The sequence below is a fragment of the Piliocolobus tephrosceles genome, chromosome 1 (genome assembly GCF_002776525.5).
Source record: "Piliocolobus tephrosceles isolate RC106 chromosome 1, ASM277652v3, whole genome shotgun sequence".
NCBI classification, from domain to species: Eukaryota; Metazoa; Chordata; class Mammalia; order Primates; family Cercopithecidae; genus Piliocolobus; species Piliocolobus tephrosceles.
The window spans coordinates 12890806-12909464 of NC_045434.1; the positions used below are offsets into that span (position 1 = coordinate 12890806).

Below are 18659 nucleotides of genomic sequence, written 5' to 3' on the forward strand. Positions count from 1 at the left end.
ATATTCCCCAGAGAAGGCTGGACACATCATCAGGCCCCAAACCACCCTATTTATAAAGCATGGCAGGCAATCATGCTTCCCCCAACCCCAGAAAACTAAAAGAAAAACTTTTGGTTACTCTGTAATCTTTGAAAAGAAAAAATTAGTTTAATAAGGTATTGCTTTATAAGATTTAATCTTAGATGTTCTGAAGAATACTTTTTTTTAAGAATTAAGTTTTAACTCAGGTAATTTTTACTACACCTTTTATTTTTTTCTCTTCAAAAGTCATATAAGTCACTATTTTTTTGTTTTTTGTTTTTTGTTTTGAGACAGAGTCTCTGCTCTGTTGCCTAGGCTGGAGCGCAGCGGCGCCATCTCAGCTCACTGCAACCTCTACCTCCTGGGTTCAAGTGATTCTTCTGCCTCAGCCTCCCGAATAGCTAGGACTACAGGCGCCCACCACCACACCTGGCTAATTGTTTTGTATTTTTAGTAGAGATGGGGTTTTACTATGTTGGGTAGGCTGGTCTCGAACTCCTGACTTTGGGTGATCCACCTGCCTCAGCCTCCCAAAGTGCTGGGATTACAGGCATGAGACACCACGCCCAGCCAAGTCACTTCTTATAGACGGTTTCACAGAATATTTCCTTCACTTTTTGCAGACTGTTTAGCTTTCCCAGTATTTTCAATCATAACTCATATTTGGTGGTTCATATGTGAAATATTACAGTTACACAAATATGATTATTTTACCTTGTTACTGTACATCATAGATTGCTTCTTTTTATTTTTATTTTTTCACTGGTTATTGTCTTTTGATTAATACATAAAGATCTATGCAACTTGGCCTGGTGCAGTGGCTCACGCCTGTAATCCCAGCACTTTGGGAGGCCCAAGAGGGCTGATCACTTGAGGTCAGGAGTTCAAGACCAGCCTAGCCAACATGGCAAAAAGCCATTTCTACTAAAAATATAAAAATTAGCCAGGTGTGGTAGCGAGCACCTGTTGTCCCAGCAACTTGGAAGGCTGAGGCAGAAGAATCTCTTGAACTCAGGAGGCGGTTACAGTGAGCCAAGATCACACCACTGCACTCCAGCCTGGGCGACAGAGTTAGACTCTGTCTCAAAAGAAAACAAAAAAGGAAGATCTGGGCAACTTGTGTAGTGATTTCATTTATACAGTCTTAAGTCACGGGTTGTCTACAAACTTCATCAATAAACAAATGAGCTTGCCCTTCAGGGGTGCCCTTCTGGGGTCAAATGTGGTGGAGTCTGAGACAGCCACATTCTGGTAACCTGCAGGATGATTTGGGTGTTTTAGCTGGTGGAGGCAGTGACCTCAGACTCTGGACGGTGAACGGGGATCTCGTTGGACACGTCCACTGCAGGGAGATCATCTGTTCTGTGGCTTTCTCCAACCAGCCCGAGGGAATATCTATCAATGTAATTGCTGGGGGATTAGAAAATGGAATTGTAAGGTAAGAGGAATTTGGATTCTCTTTTATTGATTTCATAAGGACATAGGAGTTTCAGAAATTAATTTTTAATCCTAGGCATATTAATATTCAGTACTTAGAGATTTAAACTCACCTTGGGATATAGACTCTTTAGTTATTCCTATTTTATTTCTAAATAATAAAGATAGCTTTAGTACAGTTTTGAAGTTTTATGTTAACTATAAAGGATGAACAATATGAAAGTATACAAAGTTAAAAGTTCCCTTATTCCCACATCTACCCCCCGCAAACTTCCTAGAGGGAACTACTGTTGTTTGTTACATTTCCTTCCAAATGAGTTTTAACAGATAAACAAATATGGAGGGCTTTTTAGGGAAAGTAATTTTAGTTTGCATAATTAGATGGTTTTTTCCCTTCTAGGTTATGGAGTACATGGGACTTAAAGCCTGTGAGAGAAATTACATTTCCCAAATCAAATAAGCCCATCGTCAGGTAAGATCTTCTCCCCTTTATGCTTGAGAATATAATGTGTGATTGTATGTTTTGTAGAGAGGTATTTAAGCACACAGACGTAAAGAAATGTGTGATTGAAGTCATTATGAAAAGCCAGCCATTTAACACACAGTGTATTGTCCATGATCCAGCAGCAAGAGACCACACTGCTTGTCTTCATGGATCTTAAAATCTGAGTCAGTGACTCAAAGTCTAATGGAAAGACAGTGTCTCTGGAATCATAGAGACTGTATTTTTTCCTTTCATATTTGACAAGACCATAATGGTGATTGATAGCTGCAGGGGTGCTTGACAGGATAGATAAATAATCAGTTACTCTTTGCTTAGTTAACAAATTTGACTTTAAATAATTAGAAATAAAGTGATTCAAATTCTACTTTATTAAATTAAATGTATTTTCAGTGTACCAAATTTAAAGTTGAAGGAACCTAAATTATTAATGTTACATTTTTTTCCTTTTCTCTTTCAGGGAAATAATATATAGCCATAAAATACTTATTTATCTTTATAAGGAGAAAATATAGTACTGTTACATTTTTTTCAGTTTTGTACACCCAAATATTTGTTGTTTATGTAATAAAGCATAAACAAAGAGGCAAAAGAAGAATAGAATGTACTGAGCTTTGTGATCCTGATTTTATTCTATATCACCTCATTTACGAGCATCTCCAACTTATCAGCAGAGTGACTATATTAGAATTACAGGCAAAACCAATGAGTTATAGGCAGTCATTTAGTTTATGTCTCTCTGCGCCACTGAAGATAACTTCTTTACACTAACCTCAGTGTGATGACCAATATGCTAATACCATTTTAAGAAATATAATATACAAACGGGAATTTTTTTTTTTTTTTACAGCCTTACATTTTCTTGTGATGGCCACCATTTGTACACAGCAAACACTGATGGGACCGTGATTGCCTGGTGTCGGAAGGACCAGCAGCGCTTGAAACAGCCAATGTTCTATTCCTTCCTTAGCAGCTATGCAGCCGGGTGAATGCGAATGAACTTTGCGTTCTCCAAAGCACTTTAACTCCAAACTAGATTTGTTGACTTAGGAGGTTGAACCTAAAGAAATGGGTGACTGAACAAACCATCCAAATAATGATAAAGTCTATTCATCTGCACAAAATTCTGAAGATTCACATGATCCTAAGAGGAAAGTTCTGTTCTATTTTAATGGTAATCTGGAAGATTGTGTCAATATGCACTAGCCAACAAGTTTTAAGCCTTGCATGGTACATTAAAATTATATTCTTAAAATTTTTTCCCACCAAGGTATTCCAAAGAAAATATTAAGGTCTCCCCTTTTTCTGTGATTCCAAAAGAACCAGTACAATTTAAATTGGTTAGCTAATTGTTTATATAAAACACACTAAAATTATATTTTAAAAGTTTTCTGCCATGAACTACTACTCCCACCACACACACATGCTCCAAAAGAGGAAATAAAAAAATGATAATTTTTAGGACTTGATAATTGCTTTATTTGAGAAGCAAATTATTCAGTAGGTGCCTCTGTACCAAATATTTTATGGACTATCTGAATACTAAAAATAAACTATGAATGAATCTCAAAGTTAGGCAGTTTTTGCCGGTTTCCTTCGTAGCTCAAAGGAGAACCAGAATTTTTTTGACAGCCACAAACAAGAATACAGGTATCTTGGATTTCAGACACATTCTGTTTCTTCATAAAAATTTTACTTAAAATCTGTAACACTAGATATTGAATATCCTTAAGTTGAGTCACTAAGGTTTAAACACAGTGGTAAGTCTTAAAGTCTGCTATTTATAGAGCATTGAATCTGTACCAAATTGCAATAGAAAGCCTCCAGTATGCAAGAAGTTTGCATGGGTATTAAGAATACAGCCTAAATAAGGCATTTAATCTAATCTGCAGGAAAAATTTTCTTCCCCAAAACAGAATTAGAAAAGAAAAGGAGACAGCTTACTTTATTTTAAACAGGAGGCAGAATAATTCTTTTAGGAAACCATTTTCATTCTGTTTCTACTAACCTATATCATCTGAGAATTCTAGGAAGAAGAATACAATCTAGTGTATTCCACAGCCAACTTACATACCATAAAGACAGAATTCCTAAATGTCCTGGGACCGTCTGTCTCTCCCCTACGATGGCTGTCTGTATATTTTTACTTGGGTGGTGCTTTATTGGCTTTGAAAACACTGTCAAATAAGCTCAGTAATATGTTACCATGGGATAAAAATATGTATCCCTGCCTAAGAATAACTTGTGCATTTGTTATGGAAATTTAATTCATATGGTGTTTACAGTACTACTTTTGTAACTTCCAGACTTTCTAAAACATTCTGCTTAAAAACCATATAAAATATAATTCCAAAGTCTCTGCTGTCAAGATAGATTCGAGAGAAAGCAAGTGGCCATGTATGCTTTAACCTTAAACTGCGTACACATGTAGTGATACCTAGGCTGCATTTAGATCACCATGTGCTCAGGCCAGGTGTTAATCCTGAGGTCCATGGAGGTGCAGAGATGAGATTACTCCATTCACGTTGAAGTGATTTGCTTTGTTAACAAAAATTTGCAGCTATTGTCTAGCTTTCATTTTTTTACTGAGAACTTTAAATTAGTCCCCTATTAGAATGGGGTTGCTACTCAGTCTTTTTTTAAAAACCGAATTTCATCATTTATCTAAACAGAAAATATGCAAAATAACTGGTCTTGTTAAGAGTGCAATATTATATTTTTATGTACAAATAAAAATTAATTTGGGGGGGATTATTTATTCAGCATGAAACCTAATATGTATATGTTTGAAATACTTCATAATGTGCATGTTGTAGCAAACATTTCTGTAAATTATCACAAGCTCTGTTACCTTTATATACACTGCCACTTCAATTTGGAAATAAATTTCATAAAAATAGATTTAAACACCTTTTCTTTAAGCTATTTAAATATTATGAGCAGATCTCAAATCAATGACTTTTTTTGTAACCCACGTAGGTTTTGTCTTTAGCTCCACTATGTGCGTTTACATCACTAGATAAAGATAACTTTCTTTTTCTTTTTTTTTTTTTTTTGAGATGGATTTTTGCTCTGTCACCTAGGCTGGAGTGCAGTGGCGCGATCTCAGCTCACTGCAACCTCCGCCTTCCAGGTTCAAGCGATTCTCCTGCTTCAGCCTCCCGAGTAGCTGGGACTACAGGAGTGTGCCAAGCCCGTCTGATTTTTTTTGTATTTTTAGTACAGACGGGGTTTCACCGTGTTAGCCAAGATGGTCGTGATCTCCTGACCTCGTGATCCACCTGCCTTGGCCTCCCAAAGCGCTAGGATTACAGGTGTGAGCCACCATGCCTGGCCTAGCTTCCATTTCTTATTGTGGTTTTTGTACTAAAATTTTATGTTTCAGCCTTTACTACCCTTAAATGGTGTGGACATTAGTCCCAAGATCAAACCGCTCATTTTAAAGACAAGACCATCTGCTCACCCCCATCCCCACAGCAGATCTATATTGAGCCCTGGCCAGGTGCCAGGCACCGCACCAAGTGCTGAGGATCCTTGCTGCACGAAGCACAGTGGTCCCTGCACTCCTGGAGGTTACAGGCTGGTGGAGAAACCACCATAGATAACACACAACGTGTACAGTTACAAACCATGGTAAGTGTCAGGTAAAATACAGGGTACTCTGAAAGAATGTAAGAGGAAGGACTTTATTTAGATTGAGGTGATCTAGAAAGCCTCTTGAAAAATTGAAATTTTTGGCCAGGCACGGTGGCTCACGCCTGTAATCCCAGCACTTTGGGAGGGTGAGGTAGACGGAACACTTGAGGTCAGGAGTTGGAGACCAGCCTGGCCAACATGGTGAAACGCCGTCTCTACTAAAAATACAAAAATTAGCCAGGTGTGGTGGCGGGCGCCTATAGTCCCAGCTACTTGGGAGGCTGAGGCAGGAGAATTGCTTGAAACTGGGAGGCAGAGTTTGCAGTGACTGAGATTTTGACACTGCACTCCAGCCTGGGCAACAGAGCGAGACTCGGTCTCAAAAAAGAAAAATTGAAATTTTTGTTGAAACCTAATGAATGATTAGAAATCTGGTGAAGATGGGGACCGATGTGTTCCAGGTAATACATGTTCAATAACTGGGTCAGGAACATCAGCAAAGGCCCAGGGAAGGAAAGAGCATCCTGTCCATGTCTCAGCTTCTTGGTGGGTGGGGGCGGGAGTGAAAACGGTGGGTGACGTCAACAACAGCAGTCCAGGGACCCGAGTTCTGCCCTTCTTTCTGCTTTGCATCTGTGGTATTTTAAGACTCTCGAGACTACAGCATTCCTGTTTCTAGGTGTCTGTCCCAAAGAGAACTGAGCAGTAGCATTTTGTCAGTGTAAGCCTGCCAGCCCAGATGTCCCCTCTTTACCTGCTAGTCTCAGTTGGACTCACCCTTTCCACAGTGCTCACTGAATGCCAGTTCTGTGCAAGCCCGAGGCTAGAGGCTGGGTGGGGAAGGGAGAGGCGGGGGATTCTTTCCAGCTCAAAAGAGCTCATGCAAGCGGGCACGGTGGCTTACCCCTGTAATCCCAGCATTTTGGGAGGCTGAGGTGGGCGGATCGTGAGCTCAGGGGCTCCATCACCAGCCTGGCCAACATTGTGAAACCCTGTCTCTACTAAAAAATACAAAAATTAGGGCATGGTGGCACGCTCCTGTAATCCCAGCTACTGGGGAGGCTGAGGCATGAGAATCACTTGAACCCAGGAGGCGGAGGTTGCAGTGAGCTGAGATTGCGCCACTGCACTCCAGCCTGGGTGACAGCGAGACTCAGTCTCAAAAAAAAAAAAGCTCATACCTGGTGACCTGCTTCTCACAATTTTGGAAGACTTGTTTATGTTCTGAGGGGAAAAGCAAAAAACAAAACAAAAAAAGAGCTACAAGGCCAACTTTTTTTTTTTTTTTGGAGACAGAGTTTTACTTTTGTTTCCCAGGCTGGGCTGGAGTGCAAGGGCGCAATCTCGGTTCACTGCAACCTCCACCTCCTGGGTTCAAGCGATTCTCTTGCCTCAGCCTCCCCAGTAGCTGGGAATACAGGCGCCCGCCACCATGCCCAACTAATTTTGTATTTTTAGTAGAGATGAAGTTTCATCATATTGGCCAGGCTGGTCTTGATCTCCTGACCTCAGGTAATCCACCTGCCTTGGCCTCCCGAAGTGCTGGGACTACAGGCATGAGCCACCGCGCCCGGCAAGGCCAATGTTTATAAAAATGAGTATGGAGGAAACAAACTCAGCGAGTGAACGTTTTTTGTCAATAATCGCAGAACAGTGGGGGTTCTCGGATCATCCGTGTTGCAGGTCCTCTTTCTTTGCTGATTACCCTTCAGGTGTCCCCAGTTTGTCCCAAACTGTCTCCCTTCTTGGACAGCTATATTATTTTTTAATTGTACTCCTTCTCAAGATAACACTCCATGTACTGTGAAGCCAAAGCATTTTAAAACCTAACGAGCTTAAAACCTTGAACCAGAAAGACCAACTGAAAAGCATTAGCAGTTGGTGGGAGACGGGGAGGAAACAAAAGAACTGCCACTGGAGAGAACAGTTCACAATTGAGGTCAGAGGAAGCAAAAGAGCTTTTAAGTTGAGCACAAACTGGTATTGCGGAGTATTGCAAAAGCTTCATGTTGCACGCAGGATTTCCCCCGGTGTTACGTCGTTTTCCACTGCACAATTAAGGCAGCTACATTTGCCGATACCAAACATACACGTATATGTCCACTGAGTTGAGAAAGAGGTGCCACCAATACCGTGTGTCATGTGACAACAGAAAACTATATCTTGGCACTTTGGGACACTGGGTTGCAACTCAGCTGTTTGAGAGAAATTAAATAATACAGTGTGTCCTTTGAGGCCAAAATGACTAGAAGATCGTTTGAGACTAGGCTACAATATTCCTGCTCAAGAGCTGAGCTGGTTTCTTCCCCCATGAAGGAAGTTAATGAGAGATGAGTTTGGAAAAGATTGTCTTGTGGCAAAGTTTGGCTCATTTCCAAAGTAAATTCAACTGCTCTTGCCAAAACTTCTGAAGACTGACAATAATGAACTGGTCTTTCATTCTCAGATTTTAATTTTGTTAAAATAGCTATAAAAGTCCTTGTAATCCAGTTCCAAGAGTAAATAAAAAAGACTGTCTTTTCTGAGACTTTTAGTAAAAATTAACCTATAATTTTCACAGTAGTTGATATAATCTAAATACAAATGAGTCATTAGGTAACTTCATTATGTAGTTTCTATACACAATTTTCCACACAGTAGTAGTTTATTACAACCAAGTAAGAGCTACTTACATGTGTTCCTATGTGAATATGAATTAGACATTCTATTTTGTTTTCTACAATGGTCTGGAGAACAGGGTGAGGAGGTAAAATGCCTCACAGCCTGAGGTGGAGACTGGAAGAACAGCTGTTTTCCACCACCCTTTCCACCATGTGCATTTTTAGACCCAAGCATTGTTCTCTGTTCCCTGCTGCAGGCATTTCAAAGCCAGCTTCAGCCCCACCTCATGGATACATGTGCTCAGTGGTGCTGCTCACTGCTTTATGTTTAACTGGTAGTCTCTGCCACTGTGTTCTCCTGAACTTTAAATTTCCTCAGTTATTACAATCAGTTATTCAGAATATACTTAGTGTTGGACAATCTTTCTCTTGTGAACATCTATGAGTTTCAAAAACAATCATCAGAGCTGAATCTGAGAAATAGAACTGTTTTAGTCAAAAACAAGTTACCATTACGAGGTATTGAAAAAAATGTGTGATTCGGCAAGTAATTCCACAAAGAGGAATTTTTTTAAGATTTTGAGCAATGTGTAATATCACTGGAATAGGGTAGATTAGGTACTTGGGAGAAACGAAGGAAGAAAGCAAGCCAGCGTCACAGGACGGATGGACAGGTACCTGTCGCATTGTTTCTTTTCTTGATTTTTTGTTTGTTTGTTTGTTTGTTTGTTTTTTTCGAGACAGAGTCTTGCTCTGTTGCCCAGCCTGGAGTGCAGTAGTGTGATCTTGGCTCACTGCAACCTCCACCTCCCAGGTTCAAGAGATTCTCCTGCCTCAGCCTCCCAAGTAGCTGGGATTACAGGTGCGTGCCACCACGCCTGGATAATTTTTGTATTTTTAGTAGAGATAGGGTTTCACCCTATTGCTCAGGCTTTGTCTCAAACTTCTGACGTCAGGTGATCTGCCGGCCTCGGCCTCCCAAAGTGCTGGGATTATAGGCATGAGCCACCGCACCCGGCCTTCTTGATCATTTTTAGAAAAACTTCCCAACCCCAAATAAACTACCAAGTCCTGCTTGCTTTTCTTTGTGTTTGGATAACGTCCTTCACAAAGTGAAGCCACACACTTTCCTTGGCGTGGACTTATTTCACTCCCCCAAAGGTTCTCTTAACTCTTTTCTTGTCCTCTGTTTTAGTAGTTTACAGTTCTTCCTTATTTATCTCAGGATAGTCCCTTATACAAATACTAAAACAAGAGTAAAAATGACAGAGTTGTGTACACATGTCCTGCCAGAAATGACAAGCGCTCCTTTTAGATCCACTGAAAAAGGCTTGTTTAGAGCCCTATTTAAGACCAACAGTTTCATTATCATTCAGGGACAAATCGTGCCAGAAGCAACCCGTCTCTCTTTCGATCTGGTAATTCTTATATTTTCTCTATGCATTAAATCACTCCATATTAGACAATATTTTGCAGTTTTTATTATCCTACTATCAACTGATGCTTGGGAACTTTTTATTGAGGAATAACATTCAAAAGCTAAGGCTGTTCTTTTAGTAATTTCCTTCCTAAGTGATGCCACTCATATAAACCAAACTACCTTTGCCAAATCTTCAAAAAAAAATTAAATTTAAGCAAGTCAATGAGTACATGGTTTTCCTTGATGTCCCATTAAACACGGAGGCATGGTTGCTCATTCTTTTAACATTTTTGGGCTTCTACAACATACCAGATACAAAGATTTATAACAGAGAATCTGCTCTCAAAAGAACTCCACGAGAAAGGAAATGTAAAAGGAGAACTGTGACACAACCATGTAAATTTTGTAATAGAAGCAGCTACGTATCAGGGTGACTAAAATGGGAAGATGGAGCAGTCAGATTAGGTTTCCCGAAGATATTAAAGATATAGGAAAATCTTGGCTGGGCGCGGTGGCTCATGCCTGTAATCCCAGCACTTTGGGAGGCAGAGCCAGGTGGATCACCTGAGGTTGGGAGTTCGAGACCAGCCTGACCAACATGGAGAAACCCCATCTCTACTAAAAATACAAAATTTAGCTGGGCATGGTGGCGTGTGCCTGTAATCCCAGCTACCCGGGAGGCCGAGGCAGGAGAATCACTTGAACCCAGGAGGCAGAGGTTGCAGTGAGCCAAGATCACACCGTTGCACTCCAGCCTGGGCGACAAGAGCAAAACTCTATCAAAGAAAAAAGATATAGCAAAATATTGAAGACAACAGTTTACCAGATTTGGGTCAAGGTAGAAGGAAACCAGTAGTGCCAAGGCTCAAAGGTATAAGAAGGCAGGGAGTGGAAGTGCTCAGTGTATCAGGGACAGAGGTGGAAGAGGGGATCGGGGGAAATGAGTGTTAAACTATAATGGGAACTTCTGCCTCTGTCCACTTCAGGAAAACTGAGATCAGACTTACCCTGCTATCAAAAACAACTGGGAAACGCGATGATCTATGAGGCAATGATTTTCAATGTGGAAGGCAGACAGCACAAGATATGATGCCTGAAAGAAGGGAAATGAACTGAGTAAATCATACTGTTGTCTCGGTTTTCTGTACTTAAAAGGTAGCTACAGTGCAGAAAGATCCAAACAAGAGCACAGAAATCATGCTGACATGAGGAAATGGAGACCAGAGTTTGGGGGAAACTCTGAGAAACTGGAATTTGTGGGACACAGAATACTATACAGCAGGTTGCTGCTCAGCAACGAAGAGATCCAGATTGAAAACAAACAGAAATCGTCAGAGCTGACCTGAAAACTAGAACTGTTTTAGTCAAAAACAAGTTATAGTTATGAGGTACTGAAAAACTGTGATTCTGCAAGTAATTCCAAAAGAGGAATTTTTAAAATATTTGGAGCAACGTACAGTGTCATTGGAATAGGGTAGGTTAGGTACATACTTGGAAGAAACGAAGGAAGAGAGGAAGCAAGCATCACAGGCCGGATGGACAGATACTATGTCTCATTGTTTCTTTTCTTAATAGTTTTTAGGAAAACTTTCCAACCCCAAATAAACCACCAAGTCCTGGTTGCTTTTCTTTGTCTTTGGATAACGTCTTTCACAAAAACGAAGCCCACACCTGATTATCTTCCCTTACAGGGTAATGCGTGTGGGTCCCATGGAGGCTCTGGCTGAATACTAAGCTATATGTGCATAACACAAAGCTCCATGGGTCAGAGCAAAGAATGTACAGGCAGCTGTAAGCTGAGCAATTCTCGGAGCTCACAGGGGATTGAGATACAGCTGAGTTCCAACCCACCAAAGGGGAAGAGTTCATTGAACACACAGGCATTCAGCTGTGACCCCAGAAGAGTCACACCCTAGTAGGAAGGCTAAACTAGTCCTAGAATAAACTAATCCTATAATAATGGCTATGAGCCTTTAAGACAACCATCAAAAGGATCAAACATCTGTAAGTACCTTCCAAAACAAAGTCCTTATTCTTTAAAAGAAGAGAGCAACTACTAGAAATACAAAAATTAGCTGGGTGTGGTGGTGCACGCCTGTAGTTCCAGCTACTCTGGAGGCTGAGGAAGAAGAATCGCTTGAACTGGGAGGCTGAGGTTGCAGTGAGCTGAGATCGCGCCACTGCACTCCAGCCTGGGCGACACAGCGAGACTCTGTCTCAAAAAAAAAAAAAAAAAAAAAAAAACCTAGGCACACAACGGTGTATATTTACAATGTCTAGCATCCAATCAAAAATTGAGATATACAAAGAAATAGGAAATGTGACCCAAAAATATGACACAAAATAGGTGAAAACTGTTGATAAAAACAGAACAAGAAGGAAGGAAATGAAATAATTCACATACAAGCATATTAAAATAGCATTAAATGTGCTCAATATATTCAAAGGTTTAAAAAGGAAACAATAAATTTAATGAGAAAAAATGGAAAATTCAAAAAACTAAACAGAACTTCTAGAAGTAAACATTGAATATCTGAAATGATTTTTCTGTCACACCAACCATGTGAATAAAGAAAAGTTTACTGGCTAGGCTTAACAGCAGATTAGACACTTCAGAAGAAAGGATCAGTGAACTTGACATTGCAGCAGAAACTGTCCAAACTGAAACAGAGAATAAAGAAATTCCTAATGAACAGATCTTCAGTGGCTTACAGTACAATACCAGATGGTCTATAGAAAAAAGAGACGCATTACATACCCAGGAACAGGACAAAGATCTGCAGATTTCTTTTGTTTTTTTTTTTTTAAGACAGAGTCTCAGTCTTGTTGCCCAGGCTGGAGTGCGATGGTGCGATTTCTGCTCACTGCAACCTCCACCTCTCGGGTTCAAGCAATTCTCCTGCCTCAGCCTCCTGGGTAGCTGGGATTACAGGCGCCCACAACCATGCTCAGCTAATTTTTTGTATTTCTTAGTAAAGATGTGGTTTCACCATGTTGGCCAGGCTGGTCTCAAACTCCTGACCTCAGGTGATCCACCCACCTCGGCCTCCCAAAGTGCTGGTATTACAGGCCTGAACCACCATGCCCCGTCTGAAGATTTCTTCAGAGAAAGTATGCAAGCACAATGAATGACATCTTTAAACTTCTTCAAGGTGTCAATCTAAAAAAAATCCGCCAAAAACAAAAGCAAAATACTTATATTCAGAAAAACAAAAACAGACAATCACCAGCCAATCTGTATTACCAAAAAAAGGTTAAAAGATGTTCTGCAGGTGGAAGGAAATGATATCAGACAGAAATCTGGATCTTCAAAAATAAACGAAGAGCATCAGAAATGATAAAAATAAAAGACTTTTCAAAATAATTTCTAAATGTTTCAAAAGAAAATTGACAGCTTAAAGTAAAATAATGTTCTGTTATTACATATGTAAAAGCGAGATGTAACAAAAATAATACAGAGGATGGAAGAGGGGAAATGGAAGCACGCACTAAGAAGAATCTAATCGTGAAGAAGAAGTGATCTGATGTTACCTGAAGGTGGTCAGTGGTAAATTAAAGATGCATTTTATAAACCCTAGAACAAAGAAACAGGAAGAAAATGAAGGTCAATACTTGAGATAAAATGGAATATTAAAGTATACTCAGGCAGGAAAAAAAAGGAATGAAGAATAGGACAAATAGAAAACAAATAACAAGTTAGTAGTTTTAAACCCATCCACATGATAATTACATAAGAAGTTAATGATGTAAACATTCCAATTAAAAGTAGAGATGGGGCTGGGCGCCGCAGCTCACGCCTGTAATCCCAACACTTTGGGAGGCCGAGGCGGGCAGATCACGAAGTCAGGAGATCAAGACCATCCTGGCTAACATGGTGAAACCGCATCTCTACTAAAATATAAAAGTTAGCTGGGTGTGGTGATGGGCACCAGCTACTTGGGAGGCTGAGGCAGGAGAATGGCGTGAACCCGGGAGGCAGAACTTGCAGTGAGTTGAGATTGCGCCACTGCACTCCAGCCTGGGCGACAGAGCGAGACTCCGTCTCAAAAAATAAAAAATAAAAAAAAGTAGAGATGGGGTTTCACCATGTTAGCCAGGGCAGTCTCGATCTCTTGACCTCGTGATCCTCCCGCCGTGACCTCCCAAGGTTTTCCTTCTTTTTCCTAGTCATACTCTTTGTTCTGAAGTCTTCTTTGTTTGTATCTATATAACCACTGCAGATTTCTTACTATTAGTTGTCAAGCTGACAGATTGTCAAGCTGAATTTTAAAAAGCAAATCCAACTCTGTGCTGCCTACAAAGATGGAGAATCCCACTTTTAAGAATAAAGATACAGGCCGGGCACGGTGACTCACGCTTGTAATCCCAGCACTTTTGAGAGGCTGAGGCGGGAGGATCACCTGAGGTCAGGAGTTGGAGACCAGCCTGGACAACATGGTGAAATCCAGTCTCTACTAAAAAGGCAAAAATTAGCTGGGCGTGGTGGCGGATGCCTGTAATCACAGCTACTCGGGAGGCTGAGGCAGGAGAATCACTTGAACCTGGGAGGTGGAGGCTGCAGTGAGCTGAGATGGCAACATTGCACTCCAACCTGGGTGACAAGAGTGGGAGTCCATCTCAAAAAAACAAACAAACAAAAAAAATACAGATGGATTTAAAAATTAAAAGGATATAAACACATATCATGTAAACACTAATAGTAAGAAATCTGCAGTGGTTATATAGATACAAACAAAGAAGACTTCAGAACAAAGAATATAACTAGGAATAAAGAAGGAAAACCTTAGGAGGCCGAGATGGGCAGATCACGAGGTCAAAAGATCGAGACAATACTGGTCAACATGGTGAAACCCCATCTCTACTAAAAAGACAAAAAGTAGGCGGGCGTGGTAGTGTGCGCCTGTAGTCCCAGCCACTCTGGAGGCTGAGGCAGGAGAATCGCTTGAACCCGGGAGGAGGAGGTTGCAGTGAGCCGAGATCGCGCCACTGCACTCCAGCCTGGCGACAGAAGAAAGCTCCCTCCCCCCCCCCCCCCCCCCAAAAAAAAAAGAAGGAGAGGGAAAACGAATACCCAGGGTCCTGGTGCCAGACTTTACACTACTGCAGCAGTCCTGGGTGATGTCCAGAGATGAACGGAATCAGAATTACCTGGAGGGCTTGTGGAATCACGGGTTGCTGGGCCCCACCCCCAGAGTTGCTGATTCCTTAGGTCTGGGTGGGGCCTGGGAGTCTGCATCTCTAAAAAGTTCCCAGGTGACACGCTGATTCTACTGGTTTTGGGATTCACTCTGGAACCACTAGTTGACTGACCTCTCTCCTGTTTAAAATTGACACAATCCTATCTTGAATGATAGTGTAACAATTCGAAAGATAAAATAAGGAAATGAGGCGCTTGAAAGTGTAGACACTGATTTTCCTTGTGATTGATTAATTGAGATTGGGATTGGGGATAAAAGGAAACCTAGGATTCTGCCTTAGCCAACCAGCCTGGGTCGGGAGGCGGGCAGGAAATGCAGGAGAAATAGATTTTGGGGTGAAAACAATGAGCTCAGGTTTGGATTTACTGAATTTTCGATGCAGTACTCATATATCTTTCTCATTTTTAAAAGTCTGTGCGGTGGACATTGACTGGCTTAGTCATTTTGCCAAGGTTTAATTTTGTGCCTTAAATGGGCACTTGGGAGCTTTGTAAAAATTAATGTGTTTGCTGGCCCCATGCGGGCCTTTGTGATCTGCGCGTTTGCATCCAATCTGGCACTTGGGCTCCGAGAAGGTACACGTGTGTGTAGGGCAAAGATCCAAGCAGTGGGGCCAGGATCTGAGCAACAAGCGCGCCCTGTGTCCTTTGTGGCAGGGACCGCTGCGGACGGCGGAGGAGGACGAGGCGCCCAGATCTTCCTGAAATATTTCCTAATCGTTCATCATGTTATGTTGTTGTTTTCACAAAGGGAATTAATATTGGCCTCCTTTTCCACAAATCTTGCCAACACTGGCGTGAAATGTTTTCGTTGCTTCTCTATTCCCAAGGTTGTGTATTATTTTACCAAGTCGGAAAATGGACGGTGCTTAAACTGTTTTTTCCCTGAAAGGAGGAGGGCTATGACCACTAAGATGTTTTAAAATCTCCAGCGCAAAAGCCTGCGGTGCCAGGGACGAGGCCTGGAGAGCAGTCGCTCCCAGAACCGGGGCGCCAAGGGCGCCCCCCGCCTCCAGCACGCGCCCTCCGCCCTCCCGGCCCCGCTCCCCCGGGAGTGGGGGCCTCTCCCGCCCCGATGCCCGTCACTCAGCAACGTCTAGGCAGTCTTCGCCCGGTTAGTGGCAACGCGGCCGCGCGAATTCGCACAGGTGTTCCGCGTTTCTCCGCCGTTCCCCGCCTTGGCGGGAGGCGTCCGAGGAGTCCCTTGGTGCAGGGCGGGAAGCGGCCGGCGCCGCCAAGGCCCAGGCGCTGGAGCTCACCTGGGCGAGGGCAGTACCTGAGGCTTCGGGGAGCCCACGCTGACCGCGGCCCGGTCCCCAGACACCCCCACGCGACCCCGGTCCAGCCCCCAGATCCCTCCAGTGATTTCCCCCCGGCCCCGCCCCCCAGGCCCTTCCAGCGGCCCCAGCCCTGCATCCCAAGGCCCGTCCAGTGGTCCCCCGGCCACGCGGGCTCCGGACGGGTGGGGCGGGCGCGCGGCCCTTTGCTGGGTCAGGGGGCGGGGGTCCGAGTAGCCGGCGGGGGCGCAGGCGCGGGCTGGGGCGGGGGCGGGGAGCGCGGGAGCCCCGATGACGCAGCAGTGACGTTGGTGGCAGCGGGCGGGATTTCCCGGGCGAGACCCCGCGGCGGAGTGGGCGCGGCCAGCGTGGAACGGGGGCGACGAGGGTCGCAGGGTCGCCGGCTCCCCCTTCCCCTGCCGGGGCCCCCACGGCACAGGGGGCCGAACAGAAGCCCCCAGCGTCCCGGGCCGGGGGAGGGTCCGCCTGCACCCCCGGGCCCGCGTGGTCAGGCCCTGCAGGGCGGGAGGCGCGGCGCGGGGCGGGGCCGGTGACGGGACGCGGAGACCCCGCGGGCGGCGGGAGGGGCGCGAGGCGCGCGTTTGCACCCGAGCCCGGCCCGCGCCCCCATGCGGAGCAATGCCGCTCGGCCTGGCAGCCCCCCGCGAGCACCGCGCTGGAGACGAAGCCCGCGCGTGACCCCGCTCCGGGTAAGTGGACGCCAGGCCGGAGCCCCGGGTGTCCGCGGGGAGAGCCCAGCCCCGGTGCAGCCAGACGCGGAAGGGAAACTCGGGGAGAAAGTCTCCAGACCTAGGGAGACGGCTCTGGCCGCGGTGGGGTCCTCACGCCGCCAGCTGCTGCACGCGACACAAAGACCTGTGGTTCCCTCGGCCTCCTCTCTCGGGACCTCCCGCCGGGCCCCGAGGAAGCCCGCGCGTGGGTGTGGACAGCCCCCTCGGGGCGCGTCCTGGGGCTCCCGGGACTGGGGGCGCCCAGTCCCTCCGGCATGAGGCAGGCGGGGGCTCGGAGGTCCCCTCTTCCATTTGTAGGTCACAGAGCGTTTGTTGTTCTCCCAGCGGGGACGTCCCCCGGGGAAAGGGACCACAGTGGCAGGAGATGGCGTGGCCGGTTGGGCGTTTTCTTTGGGGAAATGTTTCTGGCGAGTGCCTGAGGAAGCCCTCCTGGCTCCCCCGCAGCCCGGACGCCGCCTCGGGAGCACTCGGGGTGACGGTGGAGCCACCGCAGCCGAGGGTGGTTTTCCTCCCCTCCTTGATGGCGTCTGTCCCCGAGGCTGGTGCTGAAATGTGCTTCGCTCGCCGCGCGCGCCCGGCAGCACCCGGGGAGCTTTGTTTGGCTTGATTTTTTAAATTGCCTTGGAAAAAACGCGAAACGGCGGGAGGGTGAGGTGAGAAGGAGGACAGAGCGTGGTCGGGAAAGACTCCGTAATTTAAGATTTGCTTCATTTCGAGTATTTGGGGCTAAGGTGTTAGGAAACCCAAAATGTTAAAGTTTGATCAAGTGATAAAGTGGATGATGGACGCCGGGCCTCCCACCGTCTCCCCGGCTCCCGCGGCTGCCGCGTCTCTCCTCTGCCCGTCGCCTCCCAGGACTGTCAAATGCTGGCACCGGGCCCGTGCCTCTCAGTTGGAGCAAAAGGCCTCCTAGGCTGTGCCCGTGTTCTCCATTAAAATGTGCCAGTCCTGTCGTCTGCTCATGAGTGAGGTGTGCCGCTTCCCACAGTGGACAGGAAATTCGCAGCGGCGAATGCCTCACAGTAGCGATGGGAGACCTGGGCTCTGCGGCCGGCAACTCCTTTTCCTGATTTTAGTATGAGGCGGGGGAGGGGAACCAGCCGCCGTCTGATCTGGCCCTGTTCCCTGCAAGAGGCGACTGGGGGGACAACTTAAGTTGATAAATGGAAAGCCTTTTCCAGCCCAGAGAAACAGACAGAGCACCTGAAAACTGGATTGTTTTTGAAATGTATGGCTTGCTCAGTGACCAGTCATCATAAGAGATGACTGTGGCACTTAATAAATGGTAGGTGTTAATGCAAATGCAAGGTTTACTGTGATGCCTTGCTTGTTAATGAGCAGCCTCGCCATGGGGTTAGTTAGGCTGAAATGATTATTTAGGACAATGGACTTCCTGTTGGCACCCATCCCCATGCACAACTCCAGTCCTCATATGCGCCTTAAAATAAAATTGCCCGAGGAAGCCAGTGGAGGATGTAGGGCTGGCTCAGAAACAGCACAGCAAAGGGGTCATTCCCAGCAGTCCCGTGGTTGGCATTTCTTATGCAAACTGATGGTGGAGAAACCAGGGGAAAAAAAAAAAAAAAGCTTTTCCTAGATTCACTTTACAGTTTTTAAAGCAAAAGTGACAGTCCCTGAAGTCCCCCAATAGTCAGTGCATTCTTTGAAATGGTAGAACATCAGGTGGGAACATCGCCTGTAATCCCAGCACTTTGAGAGGCCCAGGCAGGCAGATCACTTGAGGTCAGGAGTCCAATACAGTCCTGGCCAGCATGGTGAAACCCCGTATCTACTAAAAATGCAAAAAATTAGGTGGG

The 18659-nt window shown here is 44.8% G+C and overlaps 1 protein-coding gene across 4 annotated transcripts in view; it reads left to right on the forward strand.

Annotated features, from left to right (window-relative positions):
- Nucleotides 1-4862, forward strand: part of LYST (lysosomal trafficking regulator) — a 212479-nt gene extending 207617 nt beyond the window's left edge. For 2 of the 4 annotated variants that reach the window (XM_023216208.1, XM_023216209.3), the window contains 3 exons: nucleotides 1303-1459; nucleotides 1859-1930; nucleotides 2811-4862. In XM_023216208.1, coding sequence (XP_023071976.1) covers nucleotides 1303-1459; nucleotides 1859-1930; nucleotides 2811-2949 — 368 coding nt within the window. In that variant the 3' untranslated portion in view covers nucleotides 2950-4862. Of the gene's footprint in view, nucleotides 1-1283; nucleotides 1460-1858; nucleotides 1931-2810 lie in introns of those variants that run through there. The other 2 variants (XM_023216210.3, XM_023216211.3) reach the window with 2 other exon arrangements.
- The last annotated feature ends 13797 nt before the right edge of the window (nucleotides 4863-18659 follow it).